General features: G+C 35.8%; 2 protein-coding genes across 2 annotated transcripts; both read left to right on the forward strand.

Annotated features, from left to right (window-relative positions):
* The first annotated feature begins 13,475 nt into the window (after window positions 1-13,475).
* LOC114176135 (protein IRX15-LIKE-like) lies at window positions 13,476-15,173 on the forward strand. The gene has a single exon (XM_028061070.1). It carries the CDS (start codon window positions 13,663-13,665, stop codon window positions 15,046-15,048), a length of 1,386 nt encoding a protein of 461 aa, XP_027916871.1. The 5' UTR covers window positions 13,476-13,662; the 3' UTR covers window positions 15,049-15,173.
* Window positions 15,174-18,768: 3,595 nt separating this feature from the next.
* LOC114175229 lies at window positions 18,769-19,500 on the forward strand. The gene has a single exon (XM_028059996.1). The coding sequence runs from the start codon at window positions 18,769-18,771 to the stop codon at window positions 19,498-19,500; it is 732 nt and encodes a 243-aa protein (XP_027915797.1).
* Window positions 19,501-22,430: the final 2,930 nt, after the last annotated feature.

Here is a 22,430-nt window from a genome sequence, read left to right on the forward strand (position 1 = left end):
CAATATCACCAGGCCACTACCTAGGATCCCACATGTTTACCATCCATTCCGAGCCATAACTCGTGAATGGGCCTTAACAAGTTTCATACTCAAAGTCATCATCACAAGTCATGTAAAACTCTCAATCTCATTAATTTGACCTATACAAGATCAGTACACACACATCATGGGTCTTAAGGATTCCATATGCTTCCACAAACCTGCCCGCTCGTGGTTCAACTCTACGAACCTCCCCACTCGTAGTCCAACCCTACGGACCTCCCCACCCGTAGTCCAATACGCGTGATCCATTCCACTACGAACCTTCCCACTCGTAGCAACTCTCAAGTGTGAGCATAGAACATACAAACCTCCCCGCTCGTATCCTCACACGAGAGTATCATTAATATAAACCTCCCTCCTCATATTAATCATGTGTTACATCACTAAATCACGAACCTACATGCTCATGATATTATCAAGCATACCCTGGCTTAGGTCTCACATCTTAAAAGACACAAAACGCAAAAAAAAAAAATAAATAGCACATTGCATGTTGCGCTATCGCCTGGCGCTACCTAAGCGATGTCAGGCGATACCAACGTAGACCACCTAGCGGTCTCAACGTGCCGCCGGGCACCGCTCGCTGCAGGGACTTCCTTGGTTTATTTATCGGTTGGCGGTCCCACAGCACCGCCAGACGTTATACCAGTAGTGTGAAACTGCGTATTTTGCACCTCAAAGCAAATTCTAACATCCAACCATCCAAGGCACACATCTAGAATACTAAATACATGTTCATATATTTCAATGTGACTAAAAATTACACTACCATACTTCATATGTATTATATATATATATATATATATATATATATATATATATATATATATATATATATATATATATATATATATATATATATATATATATATATAGGAATTCACCAATTAAGGCCATGCCAACACTTGGCTTTAACAAGGATTCAAACATGATCATAGATAACTCCAAAAACCAAATACTACATACAATTCATGCAAAGTCATAATCACAAAGTCCTATATTCTTACACAGTAGACTCATCAAAGATAACTTAGGTCCATTTTATGTCAATATAACATGCATTCCAAAAGATGGACTCACATAGCAATTCAATTCGCACCAACACGCACCCAAACATATATTTTCTACTACGTAGTAGGCGTCGCATGACGGTGCATACCTGCTACCAGGCAATGCATACCTGTCGCCAGGCGATGCATCAGATATCAGATGCAGAACTCCATAATTCCTCCCCTATGAGAATCCAAAAAAACCCAGGGTGATAAAGGATTGATCCCTACCAAGGATGATGGCCCATGGCCCATGCTTAGAAGAAAGGGAGTTCCTTGATTCCTTCCTTTGCTTTTATTTTCTTTAGTTTAAAATTCCATTAAGTTGGCTTGGTTGACTATTTTTAAGTTGACTTGTTGACCTTGACTTTGGGTTGACTTGTTGACTCAAAGAATTAGCTTAACCTAAAGCTAACATGATAATTCAAAAATAACTTGTTTTGTAGGATCATTAAGAGGTGGGACAAGGAAGGACAAGTGGCACATTTAGATGGCTTTTGGAGAGGACATGTGGAGGAAAGAAAGGGCAAAGCTTTCTGGAAACATCTAGAAAGGATGACCACATGCCTTGGCCACCAAGAAGTCTAGAAACATCTAGAAGGAGCATCCACCTTGCCTTGGCCAAGAAGACTTCTATTTTCTTATTGAAGATTAAAATTTAACACAAATATAGTTGACAACAATTTTGAGGTCTTGGAATAGGTTTGTAATTACTAAACCAAATAGTCGTCACAAACGACCAAGAATCCTTATCTTATTTTAGGTTGTGACATTCCTAAAATGTTTGTATCATTGAAATCTGTTTAATTTTCATTGACATATATTACACAAGGAAGGCCCAATAGTACATGTATACTAGTTATCACACTAGACTGACTAAAATTAATCAAATAGAAAAAAAATCTGAATCCGCACACTTTATGTGTCGCACTAGACCTATTTCAATTGTGAGTGATTTTCCAAAAAGATAAAAAAAAAAGAATTTAGTTTTCGAAGAATTCTAACCTAAAAAGAATTTAATAATTTTTTTAATAAATGAGGAAAACACTTAAAAAAATTAATTTATAATAAAAATAAAATTGTAATGGTAAATTTGTCAAAATAAAAATAATATTAGTTTAGATTGTGTAAATAAACGTGACATATAAATTCTTATTAACTAAATAACTTTTGTAGTTACCATGTGATAATTCATTTTTTGGTAACGAGAAATATTTGAAAGAAACTTTTAAAATATTCGTTTTTAATATAATAAATAAATTATATTTCTAAAAGAAAATATTTAATTTAATTAATTTTTTTAACTCATTTAATAATTAAGGTAATTGAAAATTTTGTCTTTATTAATAATTGTCATATGTGTTAAAAATTAATATTAATATTAATATTTTATTTTATTTTTAAGAAAATTCTTTTACTTTTTGGTTTTTTTTTTATAATTTTAAAATTTTTAGAAACTATTTAATATTAATTGTTTTAATAAACACGTCACAGTTATTAAATACGTGCTTAAATATACTAACTAGTTCAAATAAAACTAACATAATCAAGTTGTTCAAATTGGTTTCTTTTAGTGTCCTAAAAATACAATATGTTATTACTTGTTATAGAGTACTTAGGAATGTTCTTTCATAGTCAAAGTAATATTATCATAGTCAAAGTAATATTATGCAAATGGTTATAGTCACTCCAAATTATTTGTTTCACTATGCACTTGTCATCTTCTCTTTCAAATACTTATTTTCCTCTAGTTAGATACATATTATGTTTATAGAAGACACTCAGACACTCAAGTCAGTGAAACATTTCAACAAGTAATCAATACATTAATTAATGAAAAATGTAATCTATTTACTTTGACCCATATGTTATTTATAATAATATTTATGAGTCTTACCTGGATAGACCTTAGCTAGGAGGCCCAATTACCTAGATGGGCTTAAGCGAGGAGGCCCAACTACAATGGCGAAACTTGGACAAAATGTTCAGTGGTGCCAAATTATATTTTTTATATATAAATTATTATTTGTAATTAAAAAACTTTTCATTTTCTCTACTCAAAACAATCACACATGATAGTATAATAAAAAAAATATGACTATCATTCACTATTATATCATGAAATAACCATAAAATAAACACAAAAATCCCTAAATTTCAAAATTTAGGATTATACTAATTTGGAAAAAATATAATTAAGGTTTTTCATAAAAGAATTTCTAAAATCATAATTGAGATTCATACTAATTTGGAAAAAACTTAATTTGGGTGAAATCATGTGAGAGTGTGCTATTCAATCTATCTGTGAGGGATAATGTGAGAGTGCGTTGTTCAATCTCTCTATGAGGGATAATGTGGGAGTGCATTTTTTAATATCTTTGTTCTTCAATATACGTTTCTCAATTTATCTCTTTCTCTTTTTTTCCTCTTACACTTTCTTGGTGGTTTACCTTATAGCTAGAAAGAACACTAATTTCTTTTATTAACAAAGGACTTTAGCAAGTTACTTTTTATTTTATCTTTATCTTTTTATTATAATTTTTCATAACATAAAATTAATTGAAATAATATAATAATATATAAATATAATTTTAAAAATATATAAATATGTATAAAAATTAAAATTAAAAAAAAAAGCTTTAGGGAAGTCGTGGCTCCCCTAGTCATCACCAAGATCTTCTAGAGCCCAACTACTTATAGATGGATGACAACTTCAGCCGAATCTGTTACACTTGTTTATATGATTGAGGACGTATCGACTCAGAGGACCGATAAGCATCTGACCAAGGAAAATAGTTGTTGAACCTAAGAATTAGTCGTAAGTTGGAGTGAATGAGATGTTAACTATCCAAGAGTTTCTACCAAGGCCAAAGTCTTATATTTAAAATAACCATTTATCTTCAATAATATATGAAATTAAAAGATTTTGATTACATGTAATAAAATCACACTTAATAGATTATAAAGTTTATGTTTTCCTTCCAATATTTTAATTTTACAAATTTCCTTCAAAATGATATTTAAAGTTAAAAACACTCAACTATTTTATTCACACTGAATTTGTGAGAATCTAGAAAATCACATTAAAAAAGTGATTGTGTTTAAAATAAGGAGATCCTATTATTATTATTATTTTAATAATAAACCGCTTATATATAAATAGAAATTTCATAAAAGGATTTCATTATTTAGAAAACACTATCTCTCTAAAACTCCGTTCTCTAAATTCTCTCTGACTTCTCTCTAAAATATATCACCATTCTCTCATCCTTTTTAAGATCAGAGACCGTCAGAGGTGATCACTACGGCAAGATCTTTAAGTTTATCCGATCAGAACCTTGAATTGAGTAAGTCATAATTCTACTCTTTTCTTGATCTTCTCTTGAAAACCCTACATGTGATGTAATTCGTATCACATGTGAGATTTGCATATGGTAAGAATCCATGTTGATCAATGGCTCTCATGATGTCCTCTGATCGTATTTCTGATAATTCTAGGTTGATTTGTGAGCATCAGAAGGAGAAGGGGAAATTTTAGGTTTTTGGCAATAAATTGTGCGAGTTAATCAGGTAAGGGAAGCTAATAATTGATTGTGCTTAAAGGAATTCAGTGAGTGTAATTGTGTATGATTAGAACTGCTTGTTTGATTGCTGTTAGAATTTGAACTGATTGGTGTTGATATATGTTGAGATGTGTATGCATTGTATGAATTGAGATTGAATTGAGAATGATGAATACTTGAGTCATAACTCTAATTGGCATTAGATTCCTCAATTAAAAACTAATTTGAAAACCTAACAACTCTGCAAAGGACCTGCCAATTATAGTTATGAAAGCAGGTAACAAAGTCCTCAAGAGAAACCAAATCTATGTTTTCTTCTGGTGAGGCTAAGCCTCAGAATTCAAGGCTGAGCGTTGAAAAATGCTAGAGGATCAGCACTGAGCGCCAGCCCAGCGGTGCCTAGCGTTGAAAAATGTGAGAAGAATGGCACTGAGCGCCAGCCGAGCGGTGCCCCAGCGTTGGGACCTCTACAGGTCTGGAACGAAAAGTAAATCCCAAGGCTTAGCGCTGGATATGAGGCTAAGTGGTGAAATTTGCGAGACGAACGACGCTTAGCGTTGGAACTAGACGCTAAGTGTAACATCCCGGTCGGATATTACTAATTTAAGTAATAAAAATTAAGAAATATGATGAAAACATTATTTATTATACTTCGCTTCCCAAAACGCGGGAAATTTTAAAACATTTATTAATCGGATGTTATCCAAAAATCCATACGTTATGAAACTCCAATACAGTATCCAAATTCACAAATCAGTAAGACACTATTTACAAATTTCATAAAAATAATAACGGTAAAACTCCAGTAAAAGCTTTTCCCAGTTAACCCTCTCTCCGATGCTATGCCTCATCAGCACCACCTGCAACATCATCTGCTCCCGTGTAACGCATTACACGATCATCGCCAAACACAAGCAGATACGGTGAGCTCATAAATAATTAACATATAAGTTAATAAAAAAAATCAAGATACACCCATCTATTTTATTCTAGTTAATTCTTGGCCCAGACCTTAATCCCCAAGGCTTTTCAACCTTCACACTAGAGATTTTGCTTTGGGTGATGATGGTATACTGCGATTTCAGGGTAGGGTATGCGTACTTGGTGATGTTGAGGTGAAGAAGTTAATTCTGGAGGAAAGACACAAGAGTCGTCTTAGTCTGCATCCTGGCATGACTAAGATGTACCAGGATCTTAAGGAAACCTTTTGGTGGCAGGGAATGAAGAGGGATGTTGCTCAGTTCGTATCAGCATGTTTAACTTGCCAGAAGGCGAATGTGGAGCACCAGAGGCCCGGTGGGAATCTACAGCCCTTGGAAATACCAGTGTGGAAATGGGACAGCATCTTCATGGATTTTGTAACCCATTTGCCACAGACTTTTAGAGGACATGACACCATCTGGGTGATAGTGGATTGGTTGACCAAGAGTGCACACTTCTTGGCGATGAACTTGAGGATGTCCATGGCCAAGTTAGCTCAGTTGTACATTAAGGAGATCGTGAGGTTGCATGGAGTACCTTCGAGCATAGTTTCTGATAGAGACCCACGGTTTACATCCCGGTTCTGGCAAACCTTATAGGAGGCTTTGGGGACCAAGTTGACTATGAACTCAGCCTACCATCCCCAGATTGATGGCCAATCAGAGAGGACCATTCAGTCACTGGAGGACTTATTGCGGACATGTATACTGGACCACTTGGGTGCTTGGGATGAGGTACTGCCTTTGATATAGTTCACCTACAACAACAGTTTTCATGCGAGCATCGGCATGGCTCCGTACGAGGCTCTTTACGGTAGGAAGTGTAGGACTCTCCTGTGTTGGTATCAGGATGGGGAAGCAGTACTTGTCGGACCGGAATTGTTAGAGCAGACCATTGAGAAAGTGAGGATGGTGAGGAACAAGATGCAGGCTTCTCAGAGTAGGCATAAGGCTTATGTAGACCATAGGAGGAGGCCTTTGGAATTCGCAGCTGGCGATCATGTGTTCTTGAGGGTGACCCGAACCACTAGAGTGGGAAGGGCTCTCCGCTCAAGGAAACTTTCTTCTAAATTCCTTGGCCCCTATCAGATCACGAGGAGGATTGGGTCGGTGGCTTACGAGATAGCCTTACCCCCGTAGTTGGCAAATCTTCACCTAGTGTTTCATGTCTCGCAGTTGAGGAAGTATGTGTTTGACCCGGCTCATGTGTTGGAAGCCGAGGATATACAGATTAGGGAAGATCTCACGATGGAAGTACCACCCATCGCTTTAGAGGACAACAAGGTTGAGGAGCACCGAGGAAAAGTTGTTAGCCTTGTTAAAGTCATTTGGGACCGGAGGACAGGTGACTCGACTTAGGAGTTAGAGGAGGATATGAGAAAATCACATCCACATCCTTTTACCTGGTAAGCTTTCATTTTCGAGGTCGAAATTTTTTTTTGTTGGGGAGAATGTAAGGCCCTATTCTTTTATAACCCTTAATAAAAAGGGCTGCCCCAAAATCTGATGGGCCAAAGAGCTGGCCCAAAGGATAAAGCTGGTCCGCAGTTGCCCTAACGCTTCCACTCTCACATTCTCACAGATTCAGCCGTCACCTCTTTTCCCTCTCACAGAAAGCTCTGCTAGGGTTAGGTTCCTGCCATCTTCAATCTAGCTCGAAGTTGATTCCTACTCCATATAAGTACTGTTGCTAGCCCATACTCGTCTCCATTGTTCCTTTTCGCTTTTTCCAGTTAGGGTTTCCAAGTAACCCATCTCGTGCTTCTGCTTCTTTATCCTTTCAGCTCCTCCGTTCGTTCCTTGAGCTGTTGTGTTCTCCTCGCTTGGCTGCCAAGCCTCTTTTAACCCCTTTCCAGGTAAGGGAAGCTAGAACCCACTCGTGTAATGCGTTTTATGACTGTTTTCGCCCTTGTGTTGTGAACTTATGGTTGATATGATGTTCTGGATGTTTGGTTGGTTCTAGTGTGTGGTTTTGGTTTGGTTTGACTGGCTGTCACAGGGAAACAGCGGCGAGGTCTGATAATCTCGCCCAAGCGAGTCCATCTCGCCTAGGCGAGATCAGCTTAGGTTCGCCCAAACTTTTTGCGCGAAGGGTCGCCCAGGCGACCCGCTCAGGTTTTAAGCGAGTGAACGTCTCGCTCAGGCGAGGGAAGTCTCGCCTAAGCGAGAATGCGTGAAGGGCCCATGTTTTGTGTGTCGAGCTCTTGCCTAGGCGAAGAGAGCTCGTTTGAGCGAGAGTCGTTCTCGCCTGGGCGAGGCCCTTTAGCCTGAGCGACGAGCTGGGCGAGACTGCATGTTGGTTTGGCAATTTCTTTATTCTTGAACGTATGGCTTACATTAAATTTGTTTATTGTATGATGATATGAGGGAAAGGGTTATGCGTGTGGGGGAGGATGTATGAGTTATGAGTGGTGAACTTGAATGACTCTTGACATGTGATGAATATGGAATGATTGGTTATGAAAATGGCACGATGATGAGGGGAATTGATGTGACTATATACAAGTATGGATTATGAGGAATTGGAATGGGTTTGGTCTGGAACACGCAAGGAATTGGCTATAAAGGTTGATACTTTATATATATATGTTGTATGAGAAATGTTAGTTGGTTGTTTGGATATTATTGGTCCGTGTCAGTGCATAATTCCTTGGGATCTCTAGGTGAGATCTCCAGGGTCGCGCTTTAGTGGTCGGGACGTAATTTCATGACCCTTGATAGTGGGTGTCCATGGTGGTGCCCCATCTATATGGTCTGGTAAGGATTCAAGGTAAGGTTGCATCCTGACACTCTAAGAAGTCAGTTAGTCTCACTTAGAGCGGACTGACTCCTGTGGTGAGAGTAGTAGGAGGCCCAAAATTCATTAAGGGTTAACCTTGTGGTGAGGGAAAATTGATTCATTATAACACTTGTAACACATAGCTCGGGGGTGAGCAGATGTATCCACCACAAGTGCAAGCATCCGCTGAATCCGACCAGGTTATATGTATCCGGAAGAGGCGACTCTACAGCTTAGTTTTCTTGGGATATCTTTAGGGCTACGGCCTATGTATTTTTGTCAGTCTTTACATATCTTCGTGGTTCCAGCATACTGTTTATCATGTTCTTTTAATTTTTGGTGGCACCATAGTGTGCCTTGGTTGTAAGGTTTTACGTTTGAACTCCAGGACTGCACCGTTATATTATAATCGTGTGACATTTCTCTTAATTACGCTCATTAATTAATTGGGACGTTACAAAATGCATTAGTTGATTTTATATCATTTTTAATTTATATTTTTCCAGTTCATTATAATAAGATTGATAAATAATTTAATTAATCGTAATAATATATTTGATGTTTCCATCATAATGATATAAAATTATATATTTTTCTATTTTTCATTAAATTTCCTGTACAAATTATTATAAGGATAAAAAACTTATTTTCAATTATATTATAAAATATAAATTGCAACTGAGGTAACTTTTTCTAAAATTTATCTACTCTAAAATTATTTTTCATTTTGTTATTTTTCCCAGGCCAAATTAAAATTAATCTCAACTTTGAATTAATTATTTTAAATTACTTTATTTTATCAATTTTTATTTTTTTGTTTTAAAAATTTTCCTTCTCTTTTATCAAGAAAATCGCAAAAGAAAAATAGATCAACTCCAAGAAATAAAGTATGCGGATAATTGTTCTGAATTACAAAGTTAATCATTATCGCACTTACCGAGTAACCTATTTTCACCGTAAGATAGTAAATAGGTTAGCATTATTGATCGATTATACTATTAGGCCTTATATTATAGCCTTTATGGTCACACATTATACCCTACTGCATTCTCTCATTATTTCTTCCTGTACATTCAAAATTTTTTCTACACCTCCAAATATTTTTAAAATTCTAAAAATACTCTTTGACTATATAAGTAAAATCACAAACATCACCATCCCAAAATATATAACTGGAAGTCGACTTTCAGAAGTCAAAATATATTACCGAAAGTCAACTTTCAGAAGTAAAAATATATTACCGGATGTCGACTTCCGGAAGTCAAAATATATTACTAGAAGTCGACTTCGGAAACTCAAAATATATTATCGGAAGTCGACTTCGGGCGGTAGTATATCTTGACTTCCGGAAGTCGACTTCTGGTAATATATCGTGACTTCTGGAAGTCGACTTCCTATAATATATCTCGACTTCCGGAAGTCGACTTCTGGTAATATATCTTGACTTTCAGAAATTGACTTCCGGTAATATATCTTGACTTCCAGAAGTCGACTTCCGGTAATATATCTTGACTTCCGGAAGTCGACTTCCGGTTATATATCTTGACTTCCTGAAGTCGACTTCCGATTATGTATTTTGACTTTTAGAAATATTCTTCACCGGAAGTCGACGTCCGAAAGTAATTTTGGGGGTGTGATGTGTATGGCTTCACTTAAATGGTTAAAGGGTATTTTGTGATTTAAACTTTTTTTGGAGGTATAGAAGAAATTTTGGAGGTGCAGTAAAAAATTTTGGATTTTAGATTTGTTGTTTTTCGTGTGTATGTGTAGATGTGTTGAGGTAGTAAATTTTGCTCTAATTAAGGTTACAAGTTCATCCTCTTTCTTACTTTGAAAAATGATATATCGCCCAATTTTGGATTTTAGCTTAGACCTTTGGTAAATAGGATGTGAAAGTTGACGACGAGACGAATGAAATGTAAAAAATTTCATGGTGGAGGATTTCCTTGGTCTTAATAGGGACTTCTTTGGCCAGATACGAGACATGTGCTGTTTTGATTATCTACAAGAGACAACACAGGATAAAATTAGTTGTTACTCACAAACTAAGAACAATATTTGTCCACTGTATAACAAAATTAAAAGTCAAAATTTTCCTTCTCACACCCCTTAGTCTTTCACGTGTAATTTCCCCACTTTTTCAACCTAACGTGTCTTTTTCCCACATCTCTATTTTGGTACTTGCTTCACCTTTGCTTGTTTCCCCTTTTTCTCCCACCAGTTATTCCAGCTTTGGTATATCTTGTGATGAGGTTGGAAGGTTCAAATGTTTTATATGGCGAGTTCATGTTACATAAGAAATGTCTTCCCTGCATACGACTGGGAAAAAGGGTGAGATGTTTAATTAAGGGGAGTGCACAAACCCATGCTATAGTGGTTTCATTTTACTTTTCTTTACTTTTTTTATAACGGGAAATGTTAAATGAGATAACAAATGTCATGTTTTTACGGCTTGGGTGCTGATGTTGAAATGTCGGAATTGAATATTCGCAAAGACAGCCTTTAACTCTTCACACTCACTCCACACTTGGGTGCTGATGTTGAAATGTTTTTAGTAAAAAAAAAACAGTTTTTACGATCAGAAATTTTATGACCTTGGTTGGACAAGGTACATGAATTGAAATTTTATGATGGTGGTATGTGTTGCTCGTTTTGTACAGAGATGCTCCTTTTTTGTTGCACTATTTTTTACATCGGGAAAAAGTAAATTAGTTAGCTGCACGAATTCTCATAAGGTTTTATTTTGGATATCAAATTAATTATAGTTCTATAGTCTCACTACTCGTCTTGCTTTTTCTATATTTCAGAATAAAATTAGGATTTAATTGAACTATATGTTGTCTTACGGAGTTGCTGAACCATCTCTGCGTTTACTTTAGAAATTCAAATTGGTTAAATTTTTACTTCCTTTACATGTAAATGAATTTGAGTTACCAATTTTAGTCTTTTAATAATATGCCTATCAACAAAATAAAATGTTTAATGATTGATTGGTTACAGACAACGTATCTAGATGCACAAACTATTGAAGAAGATGCTCAAGCTTCCAATATGTTGGTATTTTAAGAGTTTTTATGTAAATATTAGATGTATAGTCATTATTTGATAAGGTTAGGATTTATGTGATATTATTAGATTATTATATGCATAGTGATTTTACTTGTATTTTAAATCCTAAACCCTAAATCCTAAACCCTAAATCCTAAACCTTATATATTATTTGGTTGTTTTGGATTGTATTGTATGCATGTTTGTATGTGGTAGGGAGAACATATAAACCTGTCATTAAGAAAAATTAACTTTTTATAACGGTTTGTTCACCAACAGATACAAAAAGTGAATCTTTTCAAATCTGTTTCAAACTAGGTATAGAAAGTAAATTTTTTTTTTTAAATCGGTTCCAGAATCGATTTAAAAATTCAATACTTTCTATAGCCCTTGTTTTTACATCAGTTCGAAAATCAGTTTAAAAAGTCCATTTTAACTGGTATAAAAGAGATTTTCTACATTCGTGCCAAACAATCAATTCTCTTCCTTAGACCAGGATATCTTGGTACTCGTCCGCTCCAAGCCGAATGAGAGATGTGCCTGTAGAAGACGTTCTGATGAACAAGTCAGCCAAGTGCGTTAAACAATATTAATTTTAGTAATGAATGAACGTAATTAATTAACCTCATGTATTATGCTTTTGATTCGGCGTTTGGAGATCGGTAGGATGATGGGCTTGCAAGGTAGCGAGCTCCTCGTCATAGTTTTTGTGTTGTTGTTCGTTTTCTTGGTGGACACCAAATGTTTTTTCCGGGGACTTGAGGCAAGCCTTTCGACAAGTGGCAAGATTTTTATGATTTTGACAAACCTTAATATGATGCTCCTAAGGATTGAAACACAAGAGAAAACTCACCTGCAAAAGACTCTTCGACGTTCAAGTTAATAAGAAAGATAACATCTTTCAAGTAAGAGAGAATAAGTATAAGAGAGTGTTTTTTTCCCTAAGGAATACTAGCTGTATTTATGGGGTTTTGAGTCCTAAGGTCCATGAGATAAAACTAGTAATATAAATAATATAAAAAAATAATGACTTATCTCAATTAAATAATGATAATAATAATTATTATTATGTGAAAACATACCTCGTATATCAAATATTATGTAAATATATGTTACTAAAGAATATCATAACATAATAAAACTATTAAGATTTGTTATAGTTACTAATATGTGAATATTTACTTTCATGGGCATATTCTATAATATACCATTAAGACTTAATGGGCCTTACTGGACCACATTATTGGATCGGGTAAGTACAAAAATAATTAATGATTAAATTTGAATTCATCGATATTCTAAAATTTCGTCCTCAAACTTTAAAAATAAATAAATATAATTTTTTTAATCTAATTGCGCTATTTTTGTATGTATTAAATTATATTTTAAACTATTATTTAAATTATTTATACGGTTTATATGTTTCATCTCAAATGTCAACCTAATTAAAAATATCATATATTTTTAATTTATGAATAAAAATAAATTCCAATTTCATATAATATTTAACAACTAAAAGCATATTTAACATTTAAGAAAAACATAATTAACTTTATATAAGGATGATAAAAAATAATACCTAGTATAATAATGTAACTGTGAACTGGTAAGGAGGTTGTTACTTCAATAGGTTAGTTAGTTTGGCTCTAAAAACCTGACGACATTCCAAGATAGAAACTATTGAAATAACTAACCCCTATGAAAGAAAAAATCAATTATGAATAATTAAAGTAAGATCCTTTGAAACAGAAAACAAAAGGAAAGTAAGCACAAGAAAACAAAGGGTGAAGCGGTGGAAAAAGGAGTAAATATGTGACTTAGAAATAAAGAGCACCCTTCCATTAAAGTTTAACTAAAACAAACATAGGAGTAAAAAAGGACATAGTGCTTGGAGAAAGGTTGCTAGGATAAACGTGAACAAAACAAATAAAAAATTATTATAAGGTCTAGTGAGAATATGTTAAAGCTCCCCTTGATTGCCGCCATAACAATAATCAAATTCAAAATTCAATTCGTAATCAGGGGATTTGGACTTTATTAATGTGTATTTCCTACTCAACAGGATTACCCTAATTCTCTCAAACTATAGATAGGATCGCGTGATTTGGGATGTGAACGTGAAGTTCTTGGTCAATGCCATCAACATCGCTTCACTTGGGACACTCGGTAGTTATCAAAATCATAGCAGTTAGGTAGTGCATATGATTTTCAACAGATACCGATTATGTTTAATGTTGCCAACATTAACGATAATTATTCCTTTCTTTGCCGGCATCAGGTTGATAATGCTAAATTTTGTCACACTTAAGCACGATATGCGTCTCACTAACTCAAAGTTTCAGATCACATTTGAAAGTTACCTTGTCTTGTTCACATTTTTTTTTTTTTTGAGCTATTTTGAAAATATTGTTGGCAGTGTTTACATTAAACAGAGAGTGGACCAAGGCATTTACAGTTCCCACAACCTATGGCAGGAGTCTGGGGATACGTGTGACCCTCTGAATCCACTCCGCGATTCCTCTGTCCCTCCCCAACTTCAATGCACCTTCCTCATCTCATCTCTGTTTTCACTCCCACAACTGAACAAACATAGACACATTCGTTTCTTCTTCTCCTCCAAAATGAAGACCAATTCCAACAACACCAAGCTCATACTCTTCCACCCTTCTCTTCACAAACAAACCCCTCTACCAACCAACGCCACAACACTCTTCTCTTCCCACCGCCTCTCTCTTTTTTTCTTCTTCCTCCTCTTCTCCACACTACTCTTCACCTGCACCCTCATCACCACAACCATCTCCTCCACCGCCGCCTCAACCTCTGCCGCCGCCCTCTCCACTCTCCCGCCCTCCGTCTCCAAAGCGCTCCTCCATTACGCCGCCGCCTCCAACGTCTCTGCCAAGCCCATGTCCTCCGCGGAGCTCGCCGCCCTCTCCAAAGCCCTCCTCCTCACGCCGCGCCCCAACTTCCTCGTCTTCGGTCTCACCCACGAGTCCCTCCTCTGGGCTGCACTCAACCACCAGGGGCGCACCGTCTTCCTCGACGAGAACGAATACGCCATCTCCAAGTTCGAGCAGTCCAACCCCGGCGTCGAAGCCTACGACGTCCAGTTCACCACCAAAGTCTCCGACTTCCCCAAACTTCTCTCCCAGGCCCGCGCCCACGCCCAGGCCGACTGCCGGCCCGTTCAGAACCTCTTGTTCTCCGAATGCAAGCTCGCCATCAACGATCTGCCCAACCACATATACCAAGTTGCGTGGGACGTCATTCTCGTCGACGGGCCCAGGGGGTACTTTCCGGGGGCTCCCGGGCGGATGTCGGCAATCTTCACGGCGGCGGTTCTCGCCCGGAGCGCGAAGGCCGGCAAGACCCACGTCTTCGTCCATGATTTCGGGAGAGAGGTGGAGAGGGTTTTCAGCGACGAATTTCTCTGCCAAGAGAATTTGGTTGAGTTGGTGGATTCGTTGGGTCACTTTCTTGTCGCGAGTGAGGCTCACGACGCGGAACGCGCCGTGTTTTGCAGAAACTCGAGTTCCTCGTTTTCGTCGTTGCCGTCGTCAAAGGATGTCGGCGATGAAGAGGACTAGAATTATCTTGGAATTTTAGAGAATCTGTAAAATGCTCTTTTTCTTTTTATTTCTTTTTCTGTATTTTTTATAAATATATATATTTGAAAAGAAAGGAAGTGTAATTTAAGTTGGTATTTTATGTAGGGCATGCTTTTCTCCCAAAAAAGGGCGAGGAATATAAATGGAGTGTTTTGAATTTATTATTTTAAATTATACTACTGAACTAAACTAATATAATATAACTATGTGTGGTCCATTAATAAGTTGTGAAATCTGAAGTTGCAGGCGGAAGGAGGGCGAAAATTGAATGGGGCGGGCTCAGATAATAAAGGGCTTTTATTTCTGGTCCTAATTTGAGTCTCAGGATTTCTTTTCCTATTTCTATATAATATATGGGTTTGAATTATTATTCCACTGATGTAGTTTTTGAAAGTTGGAATGAATTCTTACAACTACTTTATACAAATGTTAATAATAATGGTTAAGATCTGGTATTCATGTAAGTAGTTTTGTTGAGAGTTGTCACATGTGTGATACGAGTTCATTTATGACAGTTTGAGGATTTTAAAGATGTTTTTCCTTACCAGCTAGCCCAACAACAGTGGTCAGGATTTTTATGGCCGAGTGTCGGTGGTGGTACGGCAGAATTTGCCAGCGATGATAAGCCCTTTTACTTTTTAAGATGTTAATATTATCATATAATATTGAAATGAAAAGGAAAACTAAATTATTTGTTATCGTGGAACATGCGTTTGGTACTAGAGAGTGTCCGTGTCTCACTGTGTCAGTATTGTTTTGACCTGTTATATATTTGTATGCATAATTTATTTTTAAAATAATTGTTTTTTAATAATTATTTTGAAAATTTTAATTATTTTATACTTCAAATATCTTACAGAACAGCCTCATTCTTAGGTTTAGACGAACCAAGAATTTGACTAATTTTAATTTTTCTTTTGTTATTTTTCGAAGGAATGGCTTTGTAAGCAAAACAACATATTGTACGGACCAAAACCAAACTCTTGAAGTGTATTTTTAATAACAAAATACTAATTATGGTTTTTACATTTATTTAAATGTTAGAAATCTCAACAAACCAAACGTTCTTTTTAATATTTAAAATTTATAGTTTGGGCTTAGAATGAGCCAAGAAGAGTCCTCCACCATAGTCTTCCACACAAAAATATCACACGAATTACATACATATCTCAGAATACAACAGAACCCGTGCAACAGCCTTAAATCCTACTGTCCAGCAACTGAAAATTCATAATTAAATAATGTTCTGTTTATAACAGAATCAATAGTTAGTTTCTTTTTTCTGCTATATAACTCCTTTCAGTGTTACTCTGTACATAAGCTTTCATAATAATAAATTCAGTTCAGTTTTTTCTCTCTCCCCTTTCTGTTGCATTCTGCAAACCTTCTTTTTCTCTGTCAACGTAAACCTGTTTCTGCATCTAAGTTCTTTTTGTCTTCATGAGGCTGCATGGGGTTTAAAATGGCAGCAGAGCTCTTGCGTTTTTCTTTACTCTGATTGTTATCACTTGTAACTATTTTTTCACAGTTTCTTGTTTTTCATCTTCGTGTTTCTTTTCAACATGGCTAAAGAAGAAGCATCGACGACCTTAACCAGTGAAAGCTACCTTTATCTTCATCCTGGCAAAGGCCCAGCCGTGGCTCTTGTTTCTCCCGTTCTTGACTCTATAAATTACCACTCTTGGAGCAAATCAATGCTTACCGCCTTAAGTGCAAAGAACAAATCCCAGTTTGTCAATGGTTCGGCCAAGAAACCAGAGAAGGAAAATTCTTTGTTCAATGCATGGCAACGATGCAATGATATGGTTGTGTCATGGATCGTTCATTCAGTATCTTCTAACATTAGGCAAAGCATCCTTTGGATGGAAAATGCAGAAGACATCTGGAATGATTTGAAGGCAAGATTCTTCCAGGGAGATCTGTTGCGCATATCAGATCTTCAAACAGAGGCTGGCCAATTGAAGCAAAGCGACTTAAGCGTAAGTGAATATTTTACGAAACTCCGTGTAATCTGGGACGAGCTTGAGAACTTCAGACCAGATATGGGGTGCACATGCAAACCTAGGTGTTCATGCAAGGCTTCTGAAACCTATATGCAAAGAAGAGCAGAAGATCACGCGATGCAATTTTTATGAGGATTGAATGATTGTTACAGTAATGTGAAATCGCATGTCTTGTTGTTAGATCCCTTATCTCCTATTTCAAAGATTTTTTTCTTATGTAGTTCAGCAAGAAAGACAAATAATGGCTAACAATGCCTTTGTAAATTTGGAGACCAAGAATTTGGCTGCTGCTTCTAGCACCACTACTTGCACTTTCTGTGGAAAACCAGGACACACTGAGGCAGTATGCTACCGAAAGAACGGCTTCCCATCCAGCAAAACCAGCAAACGTGTGTGCAATTATTGTGGAAAATCTAGTCATCTTGTTGATACTTGTTACAAGAAACATGGTTTCCCACCAGGTTATAAGTCAGTCAACAACAAGCCAAAGAACGTAGATGTCAAGGACGATGGGGATAATGAAGAGGTTAGATTGACAAGCAAACAATACCAAGCTCTTATGGCACTCATAAAATCAGGGAATGATTCCAATGAATCAAACAAGAATAGCCAAGTCAGTAATTTCTCTACAAATTCCATGGGACAAGGTAATATCTTTCTTAATCTTTACAACTCTCATTCGCATAATTGGATTTTAGATTCAGGTGCAACTAATCATGTCTGTATAAATCTATCCATGTTTTCTTCACATAACAGAATTAAAGATCTCAATGTTAATTTGCCAAATGGCTTGTTTGTGATAGCCACGCATAAAGGCATTGTTCAACTCCATGATGATATTATTTTAAAAGATGTTTTGTTTATCCCAGATTTTAAACATAATCTGATATTTGTATCCAAATTAATTGAAAAGTCACAATTGCAAGTTGTTTTCTCTGAATGTGGTTGTTTCATACAGGATCAGATGACCAAAAGGACGATTGGTTCAGCTAAACATCAAGCAGGATTATATGTGTTTACTTGTTCTAAACACAATGTTAATAACATGTATATTAGCAATCTTTGGCATAAGAGACTTGGGCATCCTTCTGATAAGAGATTAGAAATTTTAAGGCAAAGATTTGATTTCATTAGTCCTAAAGACATGTACTATGATATTTGCCACATGGCTAAGCAAAGAAAATTATCTTTTCCAAATAGTGATTCGTATGCTGCTAACTTGTTTGATCTCTTGCATGTTGACATTTGGGGGCCTTCCCTTGTTATCTCTCTGCATGGGCACAAATATTTCTTGACCATAATTGATGATCACGGTAGATTCACATGGGTTTTTCTTATGAAAACAAAATCTGAAACTAGAGAGCATCTTAAAACCTTTATTTCTTATGTTGAAACCCAATTGGATACTAAGATCAAAGTCATACAAAGTGATAATGGATTTGAGTTTAACATGCCAAGTTTCTTTAATTCTAAAGGTATTATACATCAAACAACATGTGTAGAAACCCCTGAACAGAATGGGATAGTTGAAAGGAAACACTAACATCTTTTAAATGTCACTAGATCCTTGCTTTTTCAAACCAAATTATCAAAACAGTTTTGGTCTTATGCTTTGATTCATGCAACGTTTTTAATCAATAATATTCCTACACCTCTTTTAAAGAATTCCACCCCTTATGAAAAATTGCATAATAAGATGTATGATATTAGCTCTCTTAAAGTCTTTGGTTGTTTATGCTTTGCTCAAACTTTGTCTGCAAAAAGGTCCAAGTTTGATCCTCGGGCACGTGCTAGCATCTTTCTTGGCCTAAACTCTCACACCAAAGGGTACGTTATATTTGATCTAAAGAAACATGACATCATCATTTCACGAAATGTTGTTTTTCATGAAGATGTTTTCCCTAGTTGTCATAACATAGATAATGAATCCACTGAACAAGTTTGCTTACCCACTCCTCATAATTGCAGCATTCAATTTGATTATAATGATACTGTAACGCATGATGAAACGCTTGATGACAACAATATTCCATGCAATAATGATATAGATACACAAGATAATGCCATTAATAATGATAATGTGAGAAGAAGTAAGAGAGCCACAAAGATGCCTACACATCTCCAAGATTATTACGTAAATAACACTGACACTGCTAGGAAAAGTAAATATTATATACAATCTTTTCTTTCTTTGTCTCGGTTGTCTTCCTCTTTTCAGCATACAATTATGAACATTGATGGTGGCATTGAACCCAAAAACCATAATGAAGCTGCAAAAGAATCTAGCTGGCAGAAGGCTATGAAAGATAAACTTTTAGCTTTGGAACAGAACCACACATGGACGCTAACTAATCTTCCGCTCGGCACCAACACAATAGGCTGTAAATGGGTTTATAAGGTGAAGCACAAAGCAGATGGATCTATTTAGTGACACAAAGCTCGTTTAGTTGCTAAAGGATATACACAACTTGAGGGCATGGACTTCCATGACACATATGCTCCTGTTGCCAAGCTCTCCACAGTTCGTCTCATCCTAGCTATTGCAACCTCTAAAGAATGGAAGTTATCCTAGCTTGACGTGAACAACGCATTTCTCCACGGGGATCTTGAGGAGACTATCTACATGGACCCACCTCCTGGTCTTACCATTGAAAAGGGACAGGTTTGTCTTCTGCACAAATCCTTATATGGATTAAAGCAGGCCAGCAGATAGTGGTATACGAAGCTTTCCCTTTTCTCTTCACTCATAATTTTACCCAAACTGCTGCTGATCATTCTCTCTTTGTTAAATTTGTTGATAATCGCATCACCATTTTGCTTGTTTACGTGGATGATATCATCCTTACTGGTAATGATCAATCCTCCATAGATCAGATTACTTCACAGCTTGATAAGAACTTTAAAATAAAAAACCTAGGGACCCTTACTTATTTTCTTGGTTTCGAAATTGCTAGAAATAAGCATGGTATCAATTTATCCCAGAGAAAGTATACCCTTGATATTTTAACTAAGACTGGTATGATCAATTGCTCTCCTGTTAGCACTCCTCTTAACTTTTCTGTCAAGATGCAGGCCGTAGGTGATCCTCTGGATGACCCTACCACTTATAGAAGATTAATTGGAAAGTTAGTTTATTTGACCAACACCAGGCCGGACATAACGTATGTTGTTAGTCACCTTAGTCAATATGTTGTTGCCCCCACAAAGGATCATTTACAAGCCGCCTTTCGTGTGATAAGATATCTCAAACAAACCATTGGTCAAGGCATCTTTCTTCCTGCTCATAGTGACATCCACCTACGAGGCTACAACGACTTTGATTGGGCGAATTGTGTAGATACAAGACGATTTGTCATTGGTTTCATTATTTATCTTGGAGAATCACCAATTAGTTGGAAATCCAAAAAGCAAGCAACCATCTCCAGAAGCTCCTCAGAATCAGAATATCATGCTCTTGCTCAAACATCCTGTGAAATTCAGTGGTTAACTCATCTCTTACAAGCCATTCATATCACCTACACATCACCGGCTACTATTTATTGTGACAATGCTTCAACAATTAAAATTGCCACAAACCCAGTCTTCCACGAACGTACCAAACACGTGGAAATTGACTGCCACACTACCAAAAAAAAGATACAACAAGGATTACTCAAATTACTTCCTGTCCGCACCAACCAACAATTAGCTGATATCCTAACCAAAGCTCTACCACCTGGGTTATTTTCTAAGCTTAATTCCAAGCTTGGCAGTCACAACATCTACTGCCCGCTTGAGGGGGGTCTCAGAATACAACAGAACCCGTGCAATAGCCTCAAATCCTACTGCCCCGCAACTGAAAATTCATAATTAAATAATATTTTGTTTATAACATAATCAATAGTTAGTTTTTTTTTTCCTGCTATATAACTCCTTTCAGTGTTACTCTGTACATAAGCTTTCATAGTAATAAATTCAGTTCAGTTTTTTCTCTCTCCCCTTTCCGTTGCATTCTGCAAACCTTCTCTTTCTCTGTCAACGTAAACCTATTTCTGCATCTAAGTTTCTTTTGTCTTCATGAGGCTGCATGAGGTTTAAGAACATATCATGCCATAATGAAGCAAGACAAAAATATTATTTCATTGCAATATTTTTTAATAGTTGTTTCATTTTTCTCATATTTACATACATAAATTATATTATTTTATCAAATTAATTTTGATATATTCTTTTAATAAATTGTACTCCAATTTTGTTTTGTATATTTAGCACAAAACTAGATCTAAACATAGACAACGTGCATTTGACCTTTAAATAAGTAGCGTCTATCATCATCACATGTATTTTGTACGGTTGTTTCCTGTAGTGGAATGGATTACAAGTAACAAAATAAAACATTTGCGAATTAAATTATCTAACAAATTAAAATGGTATCACAAAAAGTATCGAAGAAATCTGTTTTCAAATATTTGTTGAGAAAATATAGAAAAGTTGATATTTTTAATTTTATATTGAAAAATGATTTGTTTGATCTCTATTTTTTTTTTCTATTATAAACACTTGTCTACACTACCGAGATGATATTATTCCTTTAAGGCTATATATTATCTTCATCCTTATTAACGACCTCCCTCTTTTAGAGTAATTACGTTATTAACATTCAGGATAACAATATCCTAATCAATCTTATACTAGGTTCAATTTATATGACATAAGCCCATTCAATTAAAATTCCATAAAATAGATATAAGAAGAGCACTGTTTACTGAGAGTTTCTCCCTGCACCTCTAACTGTTTCTTCTACACCCTCAAATTTTTATTTTAATTACATTAATAATCCTGAAGTAAAGTAGGTGACAATAATTAATTTAATTACTGAGATGGGTGTTACTTTCATCTTTTAAAGTGATTATCTCTGGATCCCTAATTCATTTTCGCAACAAACTCCTAGTATGTTTGGTTTCACCTCAATCAAACGTGTAAGTGTTTTTTCAACACAAAATCATCTTTTGTTTGATTTTAAAATTGATTTTGAACCAAAAAATTCACATCCAAAAAATAGTTATAAGCTTCTACGTCCAATAATTGATTCTTTCAAAATTAATTTTCCAACGCTCTCCCAAACACACTCTTCATGATGTTTCCATATTCGGTATATAAAAAGTGAATCGGATTTCGATATCGGGTTCTAATTTAGACATCCGGTACAGAAAATGCATATTCAGTTTAAGTTAAAAACTAATTTCGAATTTTGTATTTCATTTCTTTCGGATTTCGACATCCGTTAAGTTTTATGTAAGTTTTTCCCTTACGTTTTTTAATTTATCATTTATATGTAAATTTTTTATGTTTGAACATATTTTCTGTTTGAAAAGAAAT

The sequence above is a fragment of the Vigna unguiculata genome, chromosome 3 (assembly GCF_004118075.2).
Source record: "Vigna unguiculata cultivar IT97K-499-35 chromosome 3, ASM411807v1, whole genome shotgun sequence".
In the NCBI taxonomy this organism is placed as follows: domain Eukaryota; kingdom Viridiplantae; phylum Streptophyta; class Magnoliopsida; order Fabales; family Fabaceae; genus Vigna; species Vigna unguiculata.